At 40.8% G+C, this 20791-nt stretch overlaps 1 protein-coding gene across 1 annotated transcript; it reads left to right on the top strand.

Annotated features, from left to right (window-relative positions):
• The first annotated feature begins 3178 nt into the window (after positions 1-3178).
• Positions 3179-19066, top strand: LIN7C (lin-7 cell polarity scaffold C). The gene is made up of 5 exons (XM_076343858.1): positions 3179-3245; positions 10960-11078; positions 12198-12269; positions 12648-12857; positions 15440-19066. The coding sequence occupies exons 1-5, from the start codon at positions 3209-3211 to the stop codon at positions 15593-15595; spliced, it is 594 nt and encodes a 197-aa protein (XP_076199973.1). The 5' UTR covers positions 3179-3208; the 3' UTR covers positions 15596-19066.
• Positions 19067-20791: the final 1725 nt, after the last annotated feature.

The raw sequence follows: 20791 nt of genomic DNA, 5'->3' as shown, positions 1-20791 counted from the left end.
TTTTTTTATTCTTCTGATGGCTTTTTGGGTTTAGCACATCCAGTAACAAAGTATTTAAGCTAAACCAAATCAAGCTATTCTTGTAAAAAAAAAAAAAAAAGGCTACGTGAGAGAGGTTCATGAGAATGACTGCCTGCACAGTTGTAAACAGTGTCTCTTTCTCATGTGAAGCTTGAGCCCGAACCTTGGACCCGAGCAGAAGCCTGAAGGAAAGTGAACAAAGTTTCTTGAACCACTCTTCTTCCTGCATTTTGCCTAGCTAATCATAGAGAATATCCTGTCATATATTCATTCCCTCCGCCTGTGTCTAATGTCTAGAATAAAAAAGACCCATGTTTAGCTGCCTGTTAAGACACTATCATAAAAATATTAAGACCTTACTAATTAATGTATAAAGCAAGCTCTTCCTCTCAGTTATGGATTAACTTCTTACACACTAAGACCTCTCACCTAAAACAAACCATCCTTTCATTTTAAGTTAGCTTACACTAGAGACTGATTTCCATTTTCTCTTCAACTGGTAAAGCAACTATTTTCCAATAAAGACATAGGCTATATCACTTAACTATTGATAATCCTTCAACAATAAGTCTAGAGTGTCACCACACACACAAAAACCTACAGGATGTGCTTCCTCCCAGAAGTCCTACTGACATATACTACAGCACACAGCACCAATATTTCATGTGGCATTAAAGTGCAGCTGGTAACACACCTAGGCTAATTCATCAATGAAGATGTAAGTAATGTAACTCTGGTAAAAATGTCACAAGCTTGAGTGACACAGACAAATGGGTCTAAACTAATAATTTCATTATAGTTAGCAAAATACATCAATTGACTTTTAATGCTTAGATCTTTCACGCTTCTCAGCCACTACTGTGCACATACATTTACCTAGTAATTTGGGAGGAGCATCCCTCACTCTTTGGGAATCACTTCTGGGACCTGTTTTCCTCCGAACACTTACCAGGATAGGGATTTCCTGACCAGGGTGGCACAAACAGTTTGTCATATTAGTACTGAATCTATCAGCATCCACCTATTTTTTGAATTTTTCTTGAGAAAAATATAGCATGCTATAGACTCAGCAGTTCATTCCCTTCTAGTGGGACAGGATTAGACTTCTGACTTACACAGTGGCTACTTCTTTAATTCAAATACATTTTCTTATTTTTTAAGACAAAAAATGCACTAAAATACCTCTGCCATAGCAATGCCTAGCTTTGTAACTTAAGACACCACTGCAAAAATCTGGCAGTCCTGCAAAAATGCAGCAATGCACTTAAGTGCAGTACCTCAGAAAGGAAAAAGCAAATGGGTATTCGTACTTTTTCTTTTTCTACATATTCTGTAGCCTTATTTTCCTTCCCTCCATTGCGGTCCTGCACTGGCATTCCACTTCTTCCACTGGAATATCAAGCCTGTCATTCTTTGGTTCTCCTGGAGGACACAGAAAAGGCATACATGCCAACTTTTAGCTTTTTTATTAAAACAGACAGCAATGGCAAATTTTGTACCAAAGTTTTCTTTCTCTCAGATATTTTTCAGGTGGTTGAGTTCCACTGGTGTTACAAAAAAGCAAACACCAAACAGAATAAGCAGTCCCTTCGACTGCTTCTTTTCCATTCTTTTGTAACATTATAACCCCACTAGTTTTCCTGCTATCCAAAGAACTTCTGGTGTAAAAAGACCTAGCTTTCTCAAGTAAAAGATAATCAGAGAAAGTAAGTTCCCTTTTGGAAACAAAGAACAAACAAAACCAAGTAACTACTACATTATCAACATTCTTCACAGATCACAAATTAGAAACCCAAACTTAATTTTTTTTTTTTTTTTCCCTTCAGGTATAAATCAGCGCATATTCCTGGAGCGATATGGTTTAAGCTGAACCGTGCTATAAAGTAGATAGTGGAAGCACTACATAAAATTTGCTTTTCAGATTTTCTTATTCTCATAACGTCATTGTCCAGTTCACTGGCTCTACAGGAAAGTTAAAGCAGCTGCTTTAACTTCCGAATCTTTAGTCTTTACTGAAGTCAGAATAATGCTACTTTAAAGGTATGTTTAAACACGTATTCTTATCACACGTCTTTTGGAAAAATCTTAAGACTTATGAAATGTTGCTGAACACTCATTTTTCTCCATAGGCTCATCTGTCCGAAGTCAGAGCAGGATATTTAAAATTTCAATCACTTGTAACAGAATGGTAGTTCCTGCACCACTGTGATAGAAACATCTGGATTTTATTCCAGAAACATTCTCTGGTTCCAGCTGCTAAAACACTTTTTCTCGCTGAAAACTAGTCTGTGAGGATTTAATTTTGTTCACCTGCAAAATTCCATTCATATGACCTTTTCATTGAAACGCACAGACAGCATCCTTCAAACTGAGAGGAACTGGCATTAAAATGAATCACAGAAAGGAGAGAGTACATCACTGTCACATTAGCAGACACTTTGAGGCCTGTTGAGAACTATTCTCTTTCAAAGCAAAAAGTACAAAATGCAGACAAAATCAAAGCCGAACATCAAGAGTTATACCCTTAGAATAAATTAAGAAGATATAAATACATGTCCTGAAGTAGTCCCCTGCTCTTTTCCAGAAAGCGCCTCACAGAGTAAGTATATCATATTTGTACTTACATCAATTTAATACAGAAGGTAAATGCAATACATTAGCCCCACACATAGATTAAATTGATGCCAAACAATAAACGTAAAGCACATGCTTCACATTTCCCACAGGCAGAGCAGTATTTAGATAGATTCCATCTCCAGGGGCACTCAGGGTGCACAGAAAGATACGCGCTGCCTGTGTGGTGTTTTTAGCCTGTAAAGAGTCCTCAGTAATGTTAAGGGCGGGGGGGGAGGGCATTTTCTAGTGAACTTGCCATAATTTTGGCTGGCATCTGGGAAACACAGGGCCAAGAGGAACCACGTCCCACCACATTGACGGGCCGGCAGGCAGCTGCCAGCCTCTGCAGAGACCCACTGCTGGTCTGCGCTGCCAACACGCCTTTGCACATCCAAGGTGAACACGGCAATGGTTCCCAAAGCGCAGGCCGCTACCGCGATTAAAACCGCTGTCGCGATCGGGGCCGCCATGTCGCCCCCTGTCGGCGCCAGCCCCACCGCCCCCCCCCCCCCCCCCGCGGCCCATCCGGCAGCGCTGCGTCACTTCCCGTGCGGGCCGCAGCGAGGAGAAGATGGCGGCGCTGGGCGAGCCGGTGCGGCTGGAGCGAGGTGAGCGCAGCTCCGGCCGAGGGACGGACGCTCCTGGCCGCTTTCTGCCGCGGGCGAGCTGGGGCGGTGGAGCTGCTGGTCCACCCGCTGCCTGGGCCCGGCTCTGGGGCGTGTTGCCGGGGGTCTGGCCCGAGCCTCTGGGACGGTCTTCCCCGTCCTTCCGTCCAGCCCCCCCCCCCCCCCGGCCTGAGGCCTCGGGGAGCGGAGCACCGCCGTGCCGTGCCGCGGCCGCGGAGGAGGCGAGAGCGGGCAGCGATGGCGGTACTGCCCTCTCCGGCCCGCCGCAGGGCACCGAGCGACGCCTCTCTCCCGGAGGCAGCCGGAGAGCAGCCGTGCGGTAGCTGCTTTGCAAATGTTTCCCTTCACTCCTGGTTCTTTTAGTGTGTTGGTGGGACTTGCTTCTTCGGCTTTTCTTTATACAGCCCCCGAAGATTTTCCTCGCGTTTCAGTTTGTGGCTGGGTTTCCATGGGTGCGCTCGCCCCAGACCTTCTGTAGATGTCTGTAGTGTCAACACTTCTGCCAGCTCTTAACTCAACGTGCTAACTCCTTGTTTCTGTTTCCTGGGAAAACACAGCTGAATTCTTAGCTTTAAGTTCAATATGTTAGGTGGTGTCTTAGCAATAATAATTTACTTGTTTTTACAGAAGACGACAGACACATGCAGGAGTCCCTCTACACTTGTTCGTGGTTCTGCTCAACTCTATTACTCTCTCACATTTATGTTTTCATCCCGATTTTCCAGTTTATAGTCTTAATTTGTATTGTTAATACTGTGTAGTGCATAACTAGAATTAGTAGGGAAACACATAAAATGCAAAACCTAGTGTGTATTTTTTCTGTAGTACGTTTGTGTCTTTTATCTAGGGCTTTTAAGAAACAATGATAAACTTCCTTTCAGGGTGGTTCTTCAGAACTGTGCAAGGTCCGCAGTAGCTCAGTAAACACATGCTTGTATAACAATATATATGATTGGTTTATTAGTGTGTTTTTAGGAAAATAGGGAGGGGAAACTGGAATTTAAATGGGAAAAGAATACTGAGAATGAGGAAATCCTGTCCTTGAAAAGGAAGGCAATTAAGTGGACTGTAGGTGATTGGATGAACTGACTGTTTTTCCACTGCCATTCGCATTGGGACCACCACCTTTGCTCACGGTGCTAGATGCTTTTTTGTAGATGTATAACGCACTGTGTATACCTACTTTATACCACTTGTTTGATACTATCACGTGTTACCTACCACAGAATTTGTTTTTTCTATTTGCCTAACCCTCCTTCCCATTCCATAAGTGAAGCGCTTGTAACGTGTGAGAGAAGGCCTGTAAATAGTGACTTGCCTAAGAACTTTGCTTCCCTCTCCGCAGTTCGTCTACCCTCCCTACTCTAAAGCTTTTCAATTAGGGCAGCTGCTTTGGTAGTGGATTAGTTGCTCTTAGTAGGTCTGCTGAGTTAAACCTCAGGCAGCATCCTCCTCCACCTCATTACCCTGCCGCTATGCTCTATGTGAAAACAAACAAATCTGCAGAGTTACTTAGGGATCAGTGGAACAAAGGAGCTATTTAGTATTCTGGCATATAGGTCTTCTTAAGAAGAAAAAAGGGGCACAGTATAATGGGCCTACAAAAGCAAGAGCTTTATTTACAGAAATAAATAACCTCTGTTAATTGTATGGGGTTGACTGCAGATAACCTGATGATGAATCATCAGCAGCTTGAAAGTGAACATCACTAATGTTGTTGGCATATAGCATAAGAAAAGAGAGAATAGTGTAGAAAATTAGCTGATTTAAAATGGTTACCATATGCTTACCATCAGGGCAATTGAAAATTCTCCCCGTCTGTTCTCTCCTCTAAACTGTATTGCAAACACCACCACCCAAATTCACTGGAGTGCAGGGGTGAAAAAACATTTAACATTTCAGAGTTATTCTTATGGTTTGGTGGTGATGTGTGATAACTCTACGTACACCTTAGGAATCCAGACTATTTGAACATAAGCAGCGGAGGTGGTTAATCAGGAGTATCTATGAGGACGCTGCATTTTTCCTCTTTCTGTGTTTTGTTCACACATATGCTTGGAGTGGTGGCATCTTGCTGGCTTTTTTCCCCACATTCTTTTAGTTTAAATGTATCTTTTTTTCAGAACTTCAGTCTCGTATCCTGTGATCACAAAAAATGATTTGTGAAGAACAGGCAACTGATTCAAACAGGACGAAAAGGTTAAAAGAAAATAAAATTTTTAATTATGTCTGGATTCCATCTTACAATGAGTTTTATGGGTTTTTTAATCACCTACCTCTGGAGTTATTTCTACATCATTCCTTGTTGAAATCCATCATGGAAACAATTATGTAGTGTTCATTTCAGTCTCTGGTTCCGAACGGTTGGCCGAACTATAGTGTTAATATTGCAAGGAAGACAGCTTTCAGCTGATCGTACCCCGAGCAGTGGTTTAGGAGGAAGTAAACTACATCAGCAGAGTAGTCAACAATCTTTCCTTCTCCAGGCACAGTTGCAAGAAGGTGTGTTTTGCCACCTGTTCCCAGCCAAACTAGTTCCTTTCCAGAGCAGTGTTGCTGGGAGAGATTGAATCTTCGGCTTTTGACTAATAGTGCCTAATGCAGTTCAGTATGAAAAGGTTACACTCATTTCACTTTCAGACTGGTATAATGGGGTCCTGTAAACAGGGTAAAACAAAACAGCTGGGGGAAAAAGTGTCCTGGTAATGGGATCCATTGCCTATATCTACCTGATCAAGAGGTGCAGTGTGATAAAAGGACATCTGTAGAGTGCTGAGGACCCAGCTTTCATGCTGTGTTTGTCTCCTTTGGGTTTTTACTTTACAGCAGCAGCTTAGTCCTCTGATCTGAAAGCCCTTTTTTATTAAAGTGCATCTTCTGCTTTAGCTTCATCTAAAAGGAATCCAGTTCAGTGTATCCCAGACACTTTTTGACAAGCTGATTCTGTGCTCTTAGTCTACGCTTTATGAAAGACACAGCTGGTTCCCAAACTAGCCAATTTTACCTTAGGGTATACAATGCTATGTAGTTGAACATTTTGGCTTATTAGGAGATGCAGGTAGGAAATATATCTAGTTTATTGATGAAACATGGAGGTCAAAAAAGAGGAGAAATTAGCAAATGGAGTTCTGGAGTCTTGATTTCTGCAGCTACTCTTTGGATCAGTCGATTGCTGTCACCCTTTAAAATTTCTTGCAGTATACTAATCAAACTGTTAGATAACAAGTTCATGTACCTTACAGCTTAACATGGTTCATGGACCACAGACTCGAGAACGGCTGCATAGAACCGTACTCTTTATGTGCATGAAACAGTCATTTGTCTGCAAACATCTGCAAGTATTTAAATGATAGCTGTATTGTAATTTACATACTTACTAGACTTTTCATGAATATATGGAGTGTTGCAGGATTGGAAGTGCTGCTATTGCCATTTGTTGATCATTCTACTTCAAGCTGTTCAGTGCAAGACTTCATGAAATTAAGATAATTTGTACTGCTGTTGCTGAACACAAAGATTACTAAGGATGTTGATGATTTTGCATCATAAAAAGATTGAAAGACTAATAAACAGTCACATCTAGAACCTCTTCAATTTCATCAAATATTTTGTATATTAAATGAAATACAAATGTTTGTTAGGAAATTAAAAGCTTTAGAAACATTTTTTCCTTTTGTAATTGTTGTACAAATAGCAAATACTCATGCCTGTGTGAAATGAGTTCTCTGTAGACTTGGGATTAATAATAGCTAAAGTTTAGGTTTTGCTATTTCTTTGCTTTAGATGTCTGATGCTTGTAAAGCTTGAAAATGCTTGCCAAAAAATGCCAAGTTCTCATGGCACGTAGAAACCTTAACTCTCATCTGAAATAATTTGTGTCTTGTGGCTGTAATGATAATACTTGGATGTTCTTCCATGAAGGGTTTGTTTCCAGTCTGTGATTCAGACACAGCTTTAACTGTGCTAGTGGATGATCAGTCTGTGAGGTTAAGTTGTACCTTGTTTAATTGACTGCGCCACTTGATCTCAGTGTCGTAGTCGGTAAGATGTGTCTGACTGATAGTTTACGAAAGTGCACAGAACATAACTGTGGGTAGTCTCTTGCCAGTGCCCTTCGCTTTAATTTCAGAACATACATCCCACTGTTTTTTCATCGTTACGTAAATTCTCTCTTCTTACACTTGGCCTTTAGAAGTTCGTGGCTCTTGCACATCTTCTGTGCTGCCATGATGCCATTGAGTAGACATACAGTCACATGAAAAATGATTGCCTAAAGGTTAATTACTGAAAAAACAAAGTAATGTGCTTGGGATATAGCAGTGTCCCAGACTTCATCCTTTTCTAAAATAATCTGTGTCTTATTTGTATAGTAGATTAATCACTGCTGCTTTGCCTTTGTGATAACGAAGGTAATCCTTTCTGTCTGCTTTTCTGAGAGACCGTTCTTCTTCTCTTCAAGGACTTCCGTGATTCAGAATCATAGAATACTTCGGGTTGGAAGGGACCTCTAAAGGTCATCTAGTCCAACCCCCCTGCCGTGGGCAGGGACATCTTCAACTAGAGCAGGTTGCTCAGAGCCCCGTCCAACCTGACCTGGAATGTTTCCAGGGATGGGGCATCCACTGCCCCTGTGAGCAATCTGTTCCAGTGTTTCACCACCCTCAGCGTAAAATGTTTCTTCCTTATATCTAGTCTAAATCTACCCCCCTTTAGTTTAAAGCCATTCCCCCTTGTCCTGTCACAACAGGCCCTGCTAAAAAGTCTGCCGCCATCTTTTTTAGAAGCCCCCTTTAAGTACTGATAGGCTGCAATAAGGTCTCCCCAAAGCCTTCTCTTCTCTAGGCTGAACAACCCCAACTCTCTCAGCCTTTCTTCATAGGACAGGTGTTCCAGCCCCCTGATCATTTTCGTGACCCTCCTCTGGACCCGCTCCAACAGGTCCGTGTCTTTCTTGTGCTGAGGGCTCCAGAGCTGGACGCAGTACTCCAGGTGGGGTCTCACCAGAGGAGAGCAGAGGGGCAGAATCCCCTCCCTCGACCTGCTGGCCACGCTTCTTTTGATGCAGCCCAGGATACGATTGGCCTTCTGGGCTGCGAGCGCACATTGCTGGCTCATGTACAGCTTTTCATCCACCAGTACCCCCAAGTCCTTCTCAGCAGGGCTGCTCTCAATCCCTTCATCCCCCAGCCTGTATTGATACTAGGGGTTGCCCCGATGCAGGTGCAGGACCTTGCACTTGGCCTTGTTGAACCTCATGAGGTTCACATGGGCCCACTTCTCAAGCTTGTCCAGGTCCCTCTGGATGGCATCCCATCCCCCTGGCGTGTCAACTGCACCACTCAGCTTGGTGTCACCTGCACACTTGCTGAGGGTGCACTCGATCCCACTGTCTATGTCACTGATGAAGATATTAAACAGTACCGGTCCCAATACAGACCCCTGCGGGACGCCACTTGTCACCAGTCTCCATCTGGACATTGAGCTGTTGACCACTACCCTCTGGATGCGACCATCTAACCAATTCCTCACCCTTTACCGGACAGTCCACCCATCACATCCATACCTCTCCAGTTTAGAGAGAAGGCTGTTGTGGGGGACCGTGTCAAAGGCCTTACAGAGGTCCAGATAGACAACATCTGTAGCCCTTCCCGTGTCCACTGATGTAGTCACTCCATCATAGAAGGCCACTAGGTTAGTCAGGCAGGACTTGCCCTTGGTGAAGCCATGCTGGCTGTCTCCAGTCACCTCCCTGTCCTCCGTGTGCCTTAGCGTAACTTCCAGGAGGATCTGTTCCATGATCTTCCCAGGCACAGAGGTGAGACTGACTGGCCTGTAGCTCCTCCCCGGGTCTTCCTTTTTTCCCTTTTTAAAAATGGGGGTTCTGTTTCCCCTTTTCCAGTCAGTGGGATCTTCTCCGGACTGCCACGACTTCTCAAATGCGATGGATAGTGGCTTAGCAACTTCATCCGCCAGTTCCTTCAGGACCCGCTGATGGATCTCATCGGGTCCCATGGACTTGTGTACCTTCAGGTGCCTTAGATGGTCTTGAACCTGATGTTCTCCCACAGTGGGCGGCTCTTCATTCTCCCAGTCCCCGCCTTTGCCTTCTGTGGTTTGGGCGGTGAGGCTCGAGCACTTGCCAGTGAAGACCGAGGCAAAAGAGTCATTGAGTACCTCCGCCTTCTCCATGTCCCGGGTAACCAGGTCTCCCGTTTCATTCCAGAGAGGGCCCACATTTTCCCTTGTCTTCCTTTTATCCCCGACGTACCTATAGAATCTTTTCTTGTTGCCCTTCATGTCCCTGGCCAGATTGAATTCTGTCAGGGCTTTAGCTTTCCTAACCTGATCCCTGGCTGCTCGGACAATTTCTCTGTATTCCTCCCAGGCTACCTGTCCTTGCGCCCACCCTCTGTAGGCTTCCTTTTTGTGTTGGAGTTTGTCCAGGAGCTCCTTGTTCATCCATGCAGGCCTCCTGGTGTTTTTGCCTGACTTCCTCTTTGTTGGGATGCATCGCTCCTGAGCTTGAAGGAGGTGATCCTTGAATATTACCCAGCTTTCTTAGGCCCCTCTTCCCTCCAGGGCTTTGTCCCATGGTGCTCTACCAAGCAGATGCCTGAAGAGGCCAAAGTCTGCTCTCCTGAAGTCCAGGGTAGTGAGCTTGCTGTGCGCCCTCCTCGGTGCCCTAAGGATCTTGTACTCCACCATTTTGTGGTCACTGCAGCCCAGGCTGCCCTTGAGCTTCACATTCCCCACCAGCCCCTCCTTGTTGGTGAGAACAAGGTCCAGCATAGCACCTCTCCTTGTTGGCTCCTCTACCACTTGGAGAAGGAAGTTATCATCAACGCATTCCATCACTAATGTAACACTTTGGAAATATAAGTGAGTGATATTAATGTATTCTACTCTTGTAGAGCTGCCAGGAGCATGTCACATAGTGTTTGATACCCATCTTGAGTCATACTGGTCTGGAATCAAATCCTTCACAGGGAGTTCAGTTTCACAAAGCAGCATCTGCATTTATGAGAATATGGACAATGTGAGTTCTTAGGAACAAATTTCTAGGAACTGGAACAAAGGGGTTTGGGGTTGAGGATTCTAAACTACAGAGATATTCTCTCTCAGCTGAGAATATCAAAAGGAGTTTGGTTGTTTTTCTGAGCACTTTGGGGGAAAAAAAAAAATAGGCCAGATAGTTCTCAGCCCTGTTGTAGGGAAAGCATCGAGCGTACTCTTGTTGAACTAATTTTTTTTAATATAAAAGGAATGTTAGCTTATTTTACAATATTCTAGCTGGTTTTAACAAAATGTTATCTGTGCAGTAGATAAATTATGAAGTTATACATATGAAATGTTGATAGTGTATATATCAATGAAATATTTCAGCCTGATTTAATCTTCAAGAAAAAATCAAATTGTCTTTAAAATATACATATGGCAGTGATACCTCCAGATATGTTACAGGGTTGGATTGCTGTGGTTGACTTAAAAATAGTGGGAAAATATGGTGTTTTATTGTAACATTTTGTAGATATATAGTTTTATGGGAGAAATGAAACTAATACGTAGTTTTAAGGTGTATACAAGTACACACACAGACTGCTCCATTAACTTAATTTAAAACAAAAACCAAAACAAAAAAAAAAACCCTTGAATTTCCTCAGGCATTCCTCATTACTAGTACTTTCGTTTTCTGTAGACATCTGCAGAGCAATTGAGTTGCTGGAAAAATTACAGAGAAGTGGAGAAGTGCCACCACAAAAGCTACAGGCTTTGCAAAGGGTCCTTCAAAGTGAATTCTGTAATGCTGTAAGGGAGGTAAGTTAACTTGATGGAAGCAGTTATCTTGAGTTAAAAAACAGTATGTTACACTTTTTCCTTTGTGTTCAGTGCAATAATCTGATTTTGTTTTTTCTAAAAGCTGAATTTGACTTATGGAGCTTAACAGAACAAGACTTATTTTTAAAGGTTCAGAAGAAGATAATTTGGGATACCATAGGTGTATTAAATAATGGCTCAGGAGCAAATAACATTTTAGAGGTTATCTTGAGAGCCTGTCCTTACTGGCAGCTAGCAGGCTGTTATCCTCTTGGAATGTCAGAATGGACAAAGTACGAATTGTCTCTGTTTCTTCCAAGCTAAATCCACATCACCTTGAGGTGGAGCCTTGCACCACCTCATCTTCATTCCAGATACTCTCTTGGAGATTTTTAAGTGATTGAATACGCCTTGCTTTTGCTGTTGGTGCTACCACTGATGACAAAACCTGGAATGATTTAACAGATCTGTTTGTAGACACAGGTGTCATCTTACTGTTTTCATCCTGTCGAGGACAGTATGTTTATTGCTTAGCAAGTCTGAATGATTGGCAGGTAGATGTGAGGATGGGGATTAGCTCTCGGTGTAAGCACCTCCTTAGCATTAGTATTCTTACTGCCTCTGTGGTTTTGATACCCTTTTTTTCTTAAGGTATTCAGTCAATTGCATCAGTTGAAGGAAAATACGGGGTTTTAGGGGGAGGGCTGGGTTGTTGGGAGAGCTTTGAAGAGCTGTCCTTAAGTGGTTTTGCATGCATCCTTACTGAAGAGTTCCAGCTTGAATCAAACAAGAGCATGTCCATGTCTCCAGTCTGGTGTATTAGACTAGCCATAAGCACTTCTAAATTAATGGTGAGGTCTGAATGCTGTGGAAGGAGGGAAGATTTAGGTTGAGACCTAGATATGCACGGATTAACTGAGCAATAAAGATGCTGAGAGAGTTGTTTCTTCATAGTATGGTAGATTGTCACTTGACACCTTGTAGTGAATCAGGGAGTAACTTATTAGAGGTGTGTACTTTTTAATGTATGTATTTTTAAGTTGTAACTGATACTTTGTTACACCGTCTAAGCAGAAAAATATCTGTCTTCCCCATACTTAAACTGTTTTGTCTCTAAAGGTGTATGAACATGTATACGAAACTGTGGATATCAGCAGTAGCCCAGAAGTTAGAGCTAATGCAACAGCAAAGGTAAAAGCCAAACTAAACTGTTTACAACTGTTTGTAAAAACAAACTTGTGTAAAATACAGTAGTTTGTTACTTTAGAATCAGAAGAAGATTATTTAAAATTCAGAAGGATATTATCTAGATGTCTGATAAAACAGGTAAGCTTAACTGGTTATTAAAAGGTATAACAAAAGACTTGTTCTTTTTAAGTTTCTTCCCTTTCCATTTTATTCTTGGAGTTCTAAATTTTTCATGCTAATGTCGGTATCTAGGGAATTAATTTCATTTGTCTTAATATTTAAGTACTTTGAGATAAAAATACTTTTTCAGCCTGCTCACTGTGTCTAGCTAAGGGTTCTATGTTTAATTTCTTACAAATAGGAAAATCTTGTTTCTCACAGGCCACGGTAGCTGCATTTGCTGCTAGTGAAGGTCATTCCCATCCCAGAGTGGTTGAACTACCCAAAACCGAAGAAGGTCTTGGATTCAACATTATGGGAGGCAAAGAACAAAATTCTCCAATCTATATCTCTCGAATTATCCCTGGCGGTATAGCTGATAGACATGGAGGCCTGAAACGTGGAGACCAGCTGCTTTCTGTAAACGGAGTGGTAGGAATTGGTTTTCACTTTATGTAGCAGTAACTACTTGTTTCCACTTGGGGGCATACAGAGAATATACATGGCACAAGCTCGATGTCGTCTTTTAATCTTGGCAAAATAGTTTCTTTTTGTCCTTGCAAGAACAACTTGCTTCGGTTTCTGTAGAGTTGTGTGCATTGGGAGTTCTAGGATTATACTTTGGTTATCTGTCTCAGCTGGGAACTGTGCTATTTATGTCGTATTTCAGATTCTGAGGGGTTGTATAAATCTAACCAAAGTACTGTTTTGTGAAATAGTATTAAACTGCCATTATGGCTTCCTCTTTCATCCAAGTTGCATGATGCAGATTTTAATTAATATAGTTTTCTGCACCTTCTAAGGTAAGTAGTAAATTATGCTATGTTGCGTTAGACTGACCAGATTCTCATTATCCCAATGAAAATGCTACTGCATAATGAAAGCTGTAGTAAGATGGAACTACAAGGTGGTGTTACTTTCAGTTGTGTAGTATTTTTTTTCCTTCCACTTAAGTGTACTGAGCTTCAAAAACTGAGACTTTCTAGCATATTTTAAGGGGTATATGTCTAAAGTGCTGATGTGGATATTTATTTTTAATAAGTATCCTCTTCTGAAGATTACAATACAAAAAGCAAAACACAGGGTGACTGGAAAGAGGAGGCTATGGAAAGAGGAGGCTATGGACAGGCTTTGACTTAAGGCAGCTGCTAGTCAAATGCATGTAAATATCTCTCAAACTCTTGCTTTTATTTGCAGAGAAGCTGTATGCTAGCTTAAAATTCATGTTCTCATAATTACATCTGGAAACCCAATTTTATTTTAAGACTGAGGGTCAAACTAAATCCTGTGCTCTTTAACCTGAGTGGGTTGTTTTGACACGTGAAAGGGATAGAGACTTACTGGGTGTCTGTACTCTGGGAAGTCCCTGCTAGCACAGATCCCTGACATGCTCGGCTCCTGACTATTACCTGGGAGTCCAATTGTCCTTTTCAGGAGATGTAAGAGAAAATATGGCTGTAGTGATGCGACTGTCCTTGGCCTAGTCTTCCTGTTATTTTGAAGTGTTGAGGGACAGGTGTAGAACTGTCTTCAGATGAGGCCTTCCTCACCCACAGACCCTCTTAAAGAAAACAAAACCACCACTCCACCCCAAAGTGAACCTGATCATCAGACACTTGGTACAGCTAACAATGACTGCGTGTGTGTGCGTGCACATGTGTAAATATATATAGCCATTGTAAGAATACAGTGAGTGAGTGCATAAAATACTGTTAAGAATGCTAATGTGGTCTCAGAAGAAGAATCTTCTTCTGATGTTTACAGATGGAATCCTGTCATCTTAATACATATGACAGGCATTTTCTTGTAATTGTAATTTGTAATTTAATACTTTAAAAAAAAATTGCCACTGCCAAGACTGCAGTGGATGTGCGTTAAAACAAGTTTATTTTTTTTCAGCTGGGAGATTTTGAGTGTACTTCAGAATTCTAGGTGTTTTGATATAATTAAACATAGAACTTTACAAACCTTTTATTACCAGTTTTAAACAGAACAGCCTACACATCCACTTGAATAACAAAAATGAAAACATTCAAATGTATGTGTTGTCTAAGTCTGATAGAAGAGAAATAACTTGGGTTTTTTTAACTGTTGTCTTTCTTTCTGTAAGTAACTTTATAGTAACGGGGAAACCCTCCAATCAACAGGTACATCACCTGCCTTCTAGCTTCTAATAGCACCAGTGGGAGGTAGGCTTGGGGTAGTCCCATCATTGTGTTTAATAAGTTTGGGAGAAATAAGTTTTGCTGATAAAATGTATGCTGTCCAGGAATGTATATTTGGATGCAATTGTTGAGAATTGTTGCTTAAATTTGTAATTAGATGAATCTAATATAACCCTAATAAATTCTGAGAGTTGTTTTAGGAAAGTATTTTTATTCTGTTCTTGCTGAGTTGGGTTAGGCTGTTCTTAATCAGTTTAGAGGAAATTAACTTGAATACCTTGCATTTACTGAGAGACATGTGGAGCACTAAGATAAGCAACACACTGCATGTTGGCTGCTCTATTGCAGGTGCCCAGTATGCACTGTTATGCCTTGTCGTAACACAGGATAACATCAGGAAGGCAGCTATCTTGCAGTTGTCTGTGGCAACTTACTAGGCAAATTGAGGGTGACTACTGAATATAAAATGCATGCCAAAAGAAGATAAACAAGCCTGAATTTTAAATAAGTGTCATCCTGAAGTTGTTGATTTTTAAGTGTAATTTCATAATTGCCTAATGTTATCCTTATTTCACTGACTGTATGTAAATACAGAATTTAATTGATCAGCATAAATCTAACCAAAAGTTTCATGCCACTCTTTTGTTAATACTCATTAGTATATTCATCATCACCTCTTACTGATTTGCTGAAGAATAAATCCTGAACTTGGGTGACGCTGTCCATGTGCAGTCTTCAAACTAGAATACTTCAATATTTGATTATATGGAAGTTGTACAAAAAATGGAAAAAATCTGTTTTCAGTGTGTGTCTTTACTAATATTGTACTTAATGGTTTATGCTTTGCAGAGTGTCGAAGGTGAACATCATGAAAAAGCAGTAGAACTGCTGAAGGCAGCTCAAGGAAAGGTTAAATTAGTTGTGCGATACACGCCAAAGGTCCTGGAAGAAATGGAGTCGAGATTTGAAAAAATGAGATCGGCAAAACGCAGGCAGCAAAATTAACATTGTATGCAATAACTTAAAGAGAAAATATATTCCATTTACATTTTATAGTTTGCTTTGTGACTCAGTTGATGCAATGCCTGGGCTACAAAAGACATTGTCCTTTTCATAGAATCACAGAATGATTGAGGTTGGAGGGGCTCCTGGAGATCATCTAGTCCAACCCCCCTGCTCGGAGGAGGGTTAGCTAGAGCAGGTTGCTCAGGACTGTGACAAGCTGCGTGTTTGAGCATCTCCAAAGATGGAGACTCCAGAAGATCTCTGGGCAACCTGTTCTAGTGTTTTCATCTCCCTCACACTACGAAGGTCCATTCTTATGTTTAAATGGAGTTTCCTATATTTCCATCTGTGCCCATTGCCTCTTGTCCAGTCACTGGATGCTACTGAGAAGAGTCTGACTCTTTTTATGCCCTACCAGGCATTTACACACATTGGTAAGATCACCCCTAAGCCTTCTCTTCTCCAGGCTAGACAATCCCAGTTCTCTCAGCCTCTCCTTGACTGTCAGATGCTCCAATCACATTATCACCTTTGCGGCCCTTCACTGGACTCGCTCTTGTATGCCCGTGTCTGTATTGAACTGGGGAGCCCAAAACTGGACCCAGAACTTGAGTTTTGTCTCACCAGGGCTGAGCAGAGGGGAACAATCACCTCCCTCAACTTGCTGGCAGTGCTGTTCCTAATGCAGACCAGGAGGCTGCTGGGCTGCTTTGCCGCAAGGGTACATCGGTGGCTCATGGTCAGCTTGGTATCGTTCTCTGCAAGGCTGCTTTGCAGCTGGTCAGCCCCCCAGCCTGTACTGGTGCATGAGGTTATTCCTCCCCAGGTGTAGGACTTTGCACTTTCCTTTGCTGAACTTTGAGATTCCTGTTTGCCCATTTCTCCAGCCTGCCAAGGTCCCTCCGAATGGCTCGCTGAGAGTGTACTCTGACCCGTCACCCGTGTTATTGATGAAAATGTTAAACAGCATGGACCCCAGTACAGACCCCTGGGGTACGTCCGTAGTGACTGGCATCCAGCAAGACTTTGTGCCACTGATCGCAACAACCCTTGGCAGTTCAGCCATTTTTAGAATGTTTTCAACCTCCATGTGTTTCACGGCTTAAGAGGAATGTGTACTTTTAAAATGGCCTAAGATACTCTAAAAAAAGTATGTATGTTGATATTTCTATTGATTTTTTTTTTTTTTTAAATAAGTCTCTCTCATGTCAGACCTTGAAGCATGAAAGTGAATTTACGGATTTTTCAAAGGCATTTAATAAGACATATTTCTACAATTGGCATCCCTTTTTTCCTGTTTTCTTTTGGTATTACTTAACATAGAATCTGCAGGTTTTTTTGCTGACTGATTTGGGAAAAAAAGGTTCTTATGTAGCAGTATTTTGGCACTTTTCTTAAGAATATGTTGTATATCAACTACAAAACTAATCATGATCTACTGTGTAGCTGATAATGATACCAGATTTTGTAATGTTTTGGTGAGTACATTATTTTTACACTTCTGCTAAATTGTAATTCGTTACTCTGGAAATTGTATTACCTCACCTGTAAATAATTTACAGTTGGTGTTCTCACATAATGATTTTGTAATAGCTGACATTTACAAATTTGCAACAATCATTCCTGTAACTTATATTATTTTGTACTGATTTTAAAGCAGCAAGGGGGAAAATGTAATTGTGTATGCAGTTCTGGATTGACTCTCTAGATGTATTTTTATATTCAGAAATAGAAGATACGTTAATGCGGTGCAAAAGAAGTCCAGATGTTTTCCTGACTTTCTGCTGTTTAAAAGAAATACTTCTCTTAACTGTCATACCTCTCTTGTGTTTTTCAGTATGTTCTGTTGTAGTCTTATCTACAGACTGCCTGTATTGGTCTCGGAATAGTTAGTACCTAAATTATTGATTATTACATTTATAAGAGTAAATGTGCTGAGGCTTATGTGCCAGGTTACCCTGACATGTGAACTTGTCTGGGGTTTTATTACTGACTGCTTCTGACTTGGAGGATTCTTGTTTGTCCTGCAGAAGTACTACATCACCATTGCTATAAAACTTTATGTGGAATGGTGCTGTAGTGGTAAATAAGGAAACCTCCGGGTATAAGTGATTAATATCTTATCTCAAGTGTGGTTGATGGTGGCACAGTTTTTGTGTGCCGTTTTGAAGAAACTTTCTGGACAGAGATCCACTTATTGGAATCTACCAGGTTTGAGGCTGTACTTGTGTAGTTTAGGTTTTGGGTTGGTTGGTTTTGGTTGGTTTTTTTTTTTTAAAGCTTCACCTTTTGGTATGTATGTAGAATTAACTTGATTGTCTACTGGGTGTCTGTTCACTTGTATGGCAGCTATGAGTGCATCCTAATTGACTGTTAGTAATTTGATTCTTAGAGGCTTAAACTGAAAAGTGCAGTTCTTGCTATGTGGCTAATCCCTAGTCTTTTCACATGGAGCAGTATGATCCATTGTGAAATAATTCAGTATGTGAAAGAAAGGAAAAGGTTAGCGATCTAAAAATGACAGCATGAAGTTTGTGCTTTGTCAGTTGATCTATTGGAAAAGAAAAAAATGTGATTGCTACAGGCAAGTGAGAAATGTGATTGCTTTCTGCATGTTTGTAAGCATGGTAAGCCTGCAAAGAGAAATTTGGATTTTAAAGATACCGATAGTTTGAAAATGCAGTATAAGTATTTATCAGTTAGATGACATTGAGCACTGAATTGCGTGGTTGGTATCTCTCATAGGCCTCTCTCAAAAGGCCTCATGTTACTGATACAACTGTGTTGTTGAATTGTATATTTTTATGGAACAGCTAATGTTTAAAGTATTGAGACCAAAATCTAGTTAGACCAATTGTGGACGTGTTTTAATTTAATTGTAAAATAGTAGAGATTTGTTTTAGAGCTATATATAAAAATATATATATTAAAGAAAGGTATGGATACAAGATAGAAATGTGCGTTTTAAAACCTGTATCCCTTGTGTTACTGAACAAAGAGGTGTGTTTTGTTACTCTACGGAAATACTTACTCTAGTGCAGCTAGAGCTGCTAAATGCAGTAGCATTTTCATCCTGAATTGTAGCATTTGGATACAGTTTGTCAATTACTACCGAATGTGGGGAGGTGTATCTGGGCATATAAATTGTACGTGTAGAATTTAATAAGTTTGTAAATTGCAACAACAAAAAAATCAATAAACAGACAACTCATTAACCGTCATCTCTAATACTATGAAACCCCTATAATATTAAGGAGAGGGTGGATTAAAATATGCCAAGAAACTTGATCTCTGTTACTACTGAGCAGTGCCTGTACTGTGTTAATATGCAGTCCCTACACACTTGGCATACTTGGGTATGCAAACAGATTAAGAAGAGGTATCATTTCTGCAGGTAACTTCTGCATCTATTGCTGCTGTGAGGGATCTTTGGGTTTTATCAACAGAAAAATAAAAGTTAAATTTCATGTGCATTGTGTTTGTGCGTTTTTCTTCTGACTTTCCATTTTGAGTACTGTTTTTAGACTGCTGTAATTGGCTGTTTATAATCTCTAGGGCATAACATAAACACCCTGCACCTGTGTGGGCATCTGAAGAGAAAAACTTTAAATCTGTTATTATTTTGTCCTCCTGATTGCTTACGGATCTGCCCTTTTCTACCCCAATGTTTTGTGATTTGTTGGAGAAGAAAAGTAGAATGCTATAAAGTATCTATCGTATCTTGGACCTCCTGCATTTTTGAGACCTCCTTAGTCTCAGCTGCATAAACTTACATGATGCATATTATTCTGTCAGATATTATCTTTTAATTGTTTGAAGCAAGTATCTCAAGTAAGATACTTGATGTTGAATTTCTGTAATTAATTATTTAAAGACCTTGTAAGGTTGTCTGCTCCTCAGAAAAATGTGCCTGGAGTTACGAACTGAGATAAAGGTAGGAGAAAATGCTTCAGTTCTGAATGTAAGACGACTTTTTTTTAATGTAGGTAGGTTGGACTGCAAATTGAAAATATATGCAGAAATACTTATATGAGTATTTTTATTCGATGTAGAGGACTGATAACACATGAACTGGAAAACTGCAACAGAAGTTCCAGGGAAACCTTTTAAAATTTAATTAGCATTGAATTTGAAGTTTTGATGTGCTACTATTTCTTCTCGTTTTAGAGACCCATCTTAGGTCTAGAGTGACAAGATCATGAAAAGTAAAACAAACTCTTTGCATCCCTCACCTTTGTTTGTTGGGGGATTTTTGTTTGGGGTTTTTTCTAGGTAAATTGGGTGTTTCGTTGGTAACAAAGGCTTAAAAGGTTTAAAATAAAGTCTTCCGCTCACACACGCTAATAATTTCTTCCCCACTTCTCAAAGAAAAATGAAAGGAGCCTTGTTGCACATTGCAAGACTTAGGAAACTGGATCTATTCATTCCAACCTGAACAATCCTCAGATACCTATAAGACTTCTGTATCTGGTTAATTGTGTAGTTTGATGTATTGATAAATCTTGCTTACATAGAAAGGCTTCTGTTAATATAAAAGCTGGAGTAAGATGGATACATTCCGATATTGCTGGGCATTTGTGTTCAGTCTCATAAAACCTTGCATTGAAATGATGTGTCCTGTTGAGAAATGGTGATATTTAAACACTCGTTTTCTCCCTCTAAAGTAAATTTCCCCCCAACCCTCTTTTCACCAGTGTTTTAAAAATAGTGTATTTTCCTGGCTGGTTAATCTGATTTGATAGCATGGAGGCAAACGTGGCTATCTACGAGTTACCCAGGTTTTTGTATGAAGTCACTGGATTTTTTCCATCATATCATCTGTTACAGGCACTCAGACATATGTTCTTCCATGTTTCTTTCTCATTTCTCCTTGGCTAGCTAGAAAATAGATCTGTAGAGGGGGAAAAAAAACTAAACCACCCCCACCCCCACCAACAAAAAGTCAGCTTCCCGAACAGCGCAAGACTTGAGTTGTGTACTTCCAAAGGTAAGTAAAACCACCTGTACATGGTTCTTATCGCAGCTCAGCTTCTCCGCCCGAGCAGTACAGTAGCACTGCCTGAATAAAATCTAATCTGTGTTGGAGCCTGGGTGGCTAACAGCAGGGAAATATAAGTCATCAGGCCTTTCACCTGCTTCAAGTAGCTGTAAGTAAAAGGCAAAAGTTAGTGATTTATTGTATTACTGGCATTGCAG

Source organism: Aptenodytes patagonicus, chromosome 7 (assembly GCF_965638725.1).
Source record: "Aptenodytes patagonicus chromosome 7, bAptPat1.pri.cur, whole genome shotgun sequence".
NCBI classification, from domain to species: Eukaryota; Metazoa; Chordata; class Aves; order Sphenisciformes; family Spheniscidae; genus Aptenodytes; species Aptenodytes patagonicus.
This window is presented reverse-complemented; position numbering and strand designations above follow the sequence as displayed.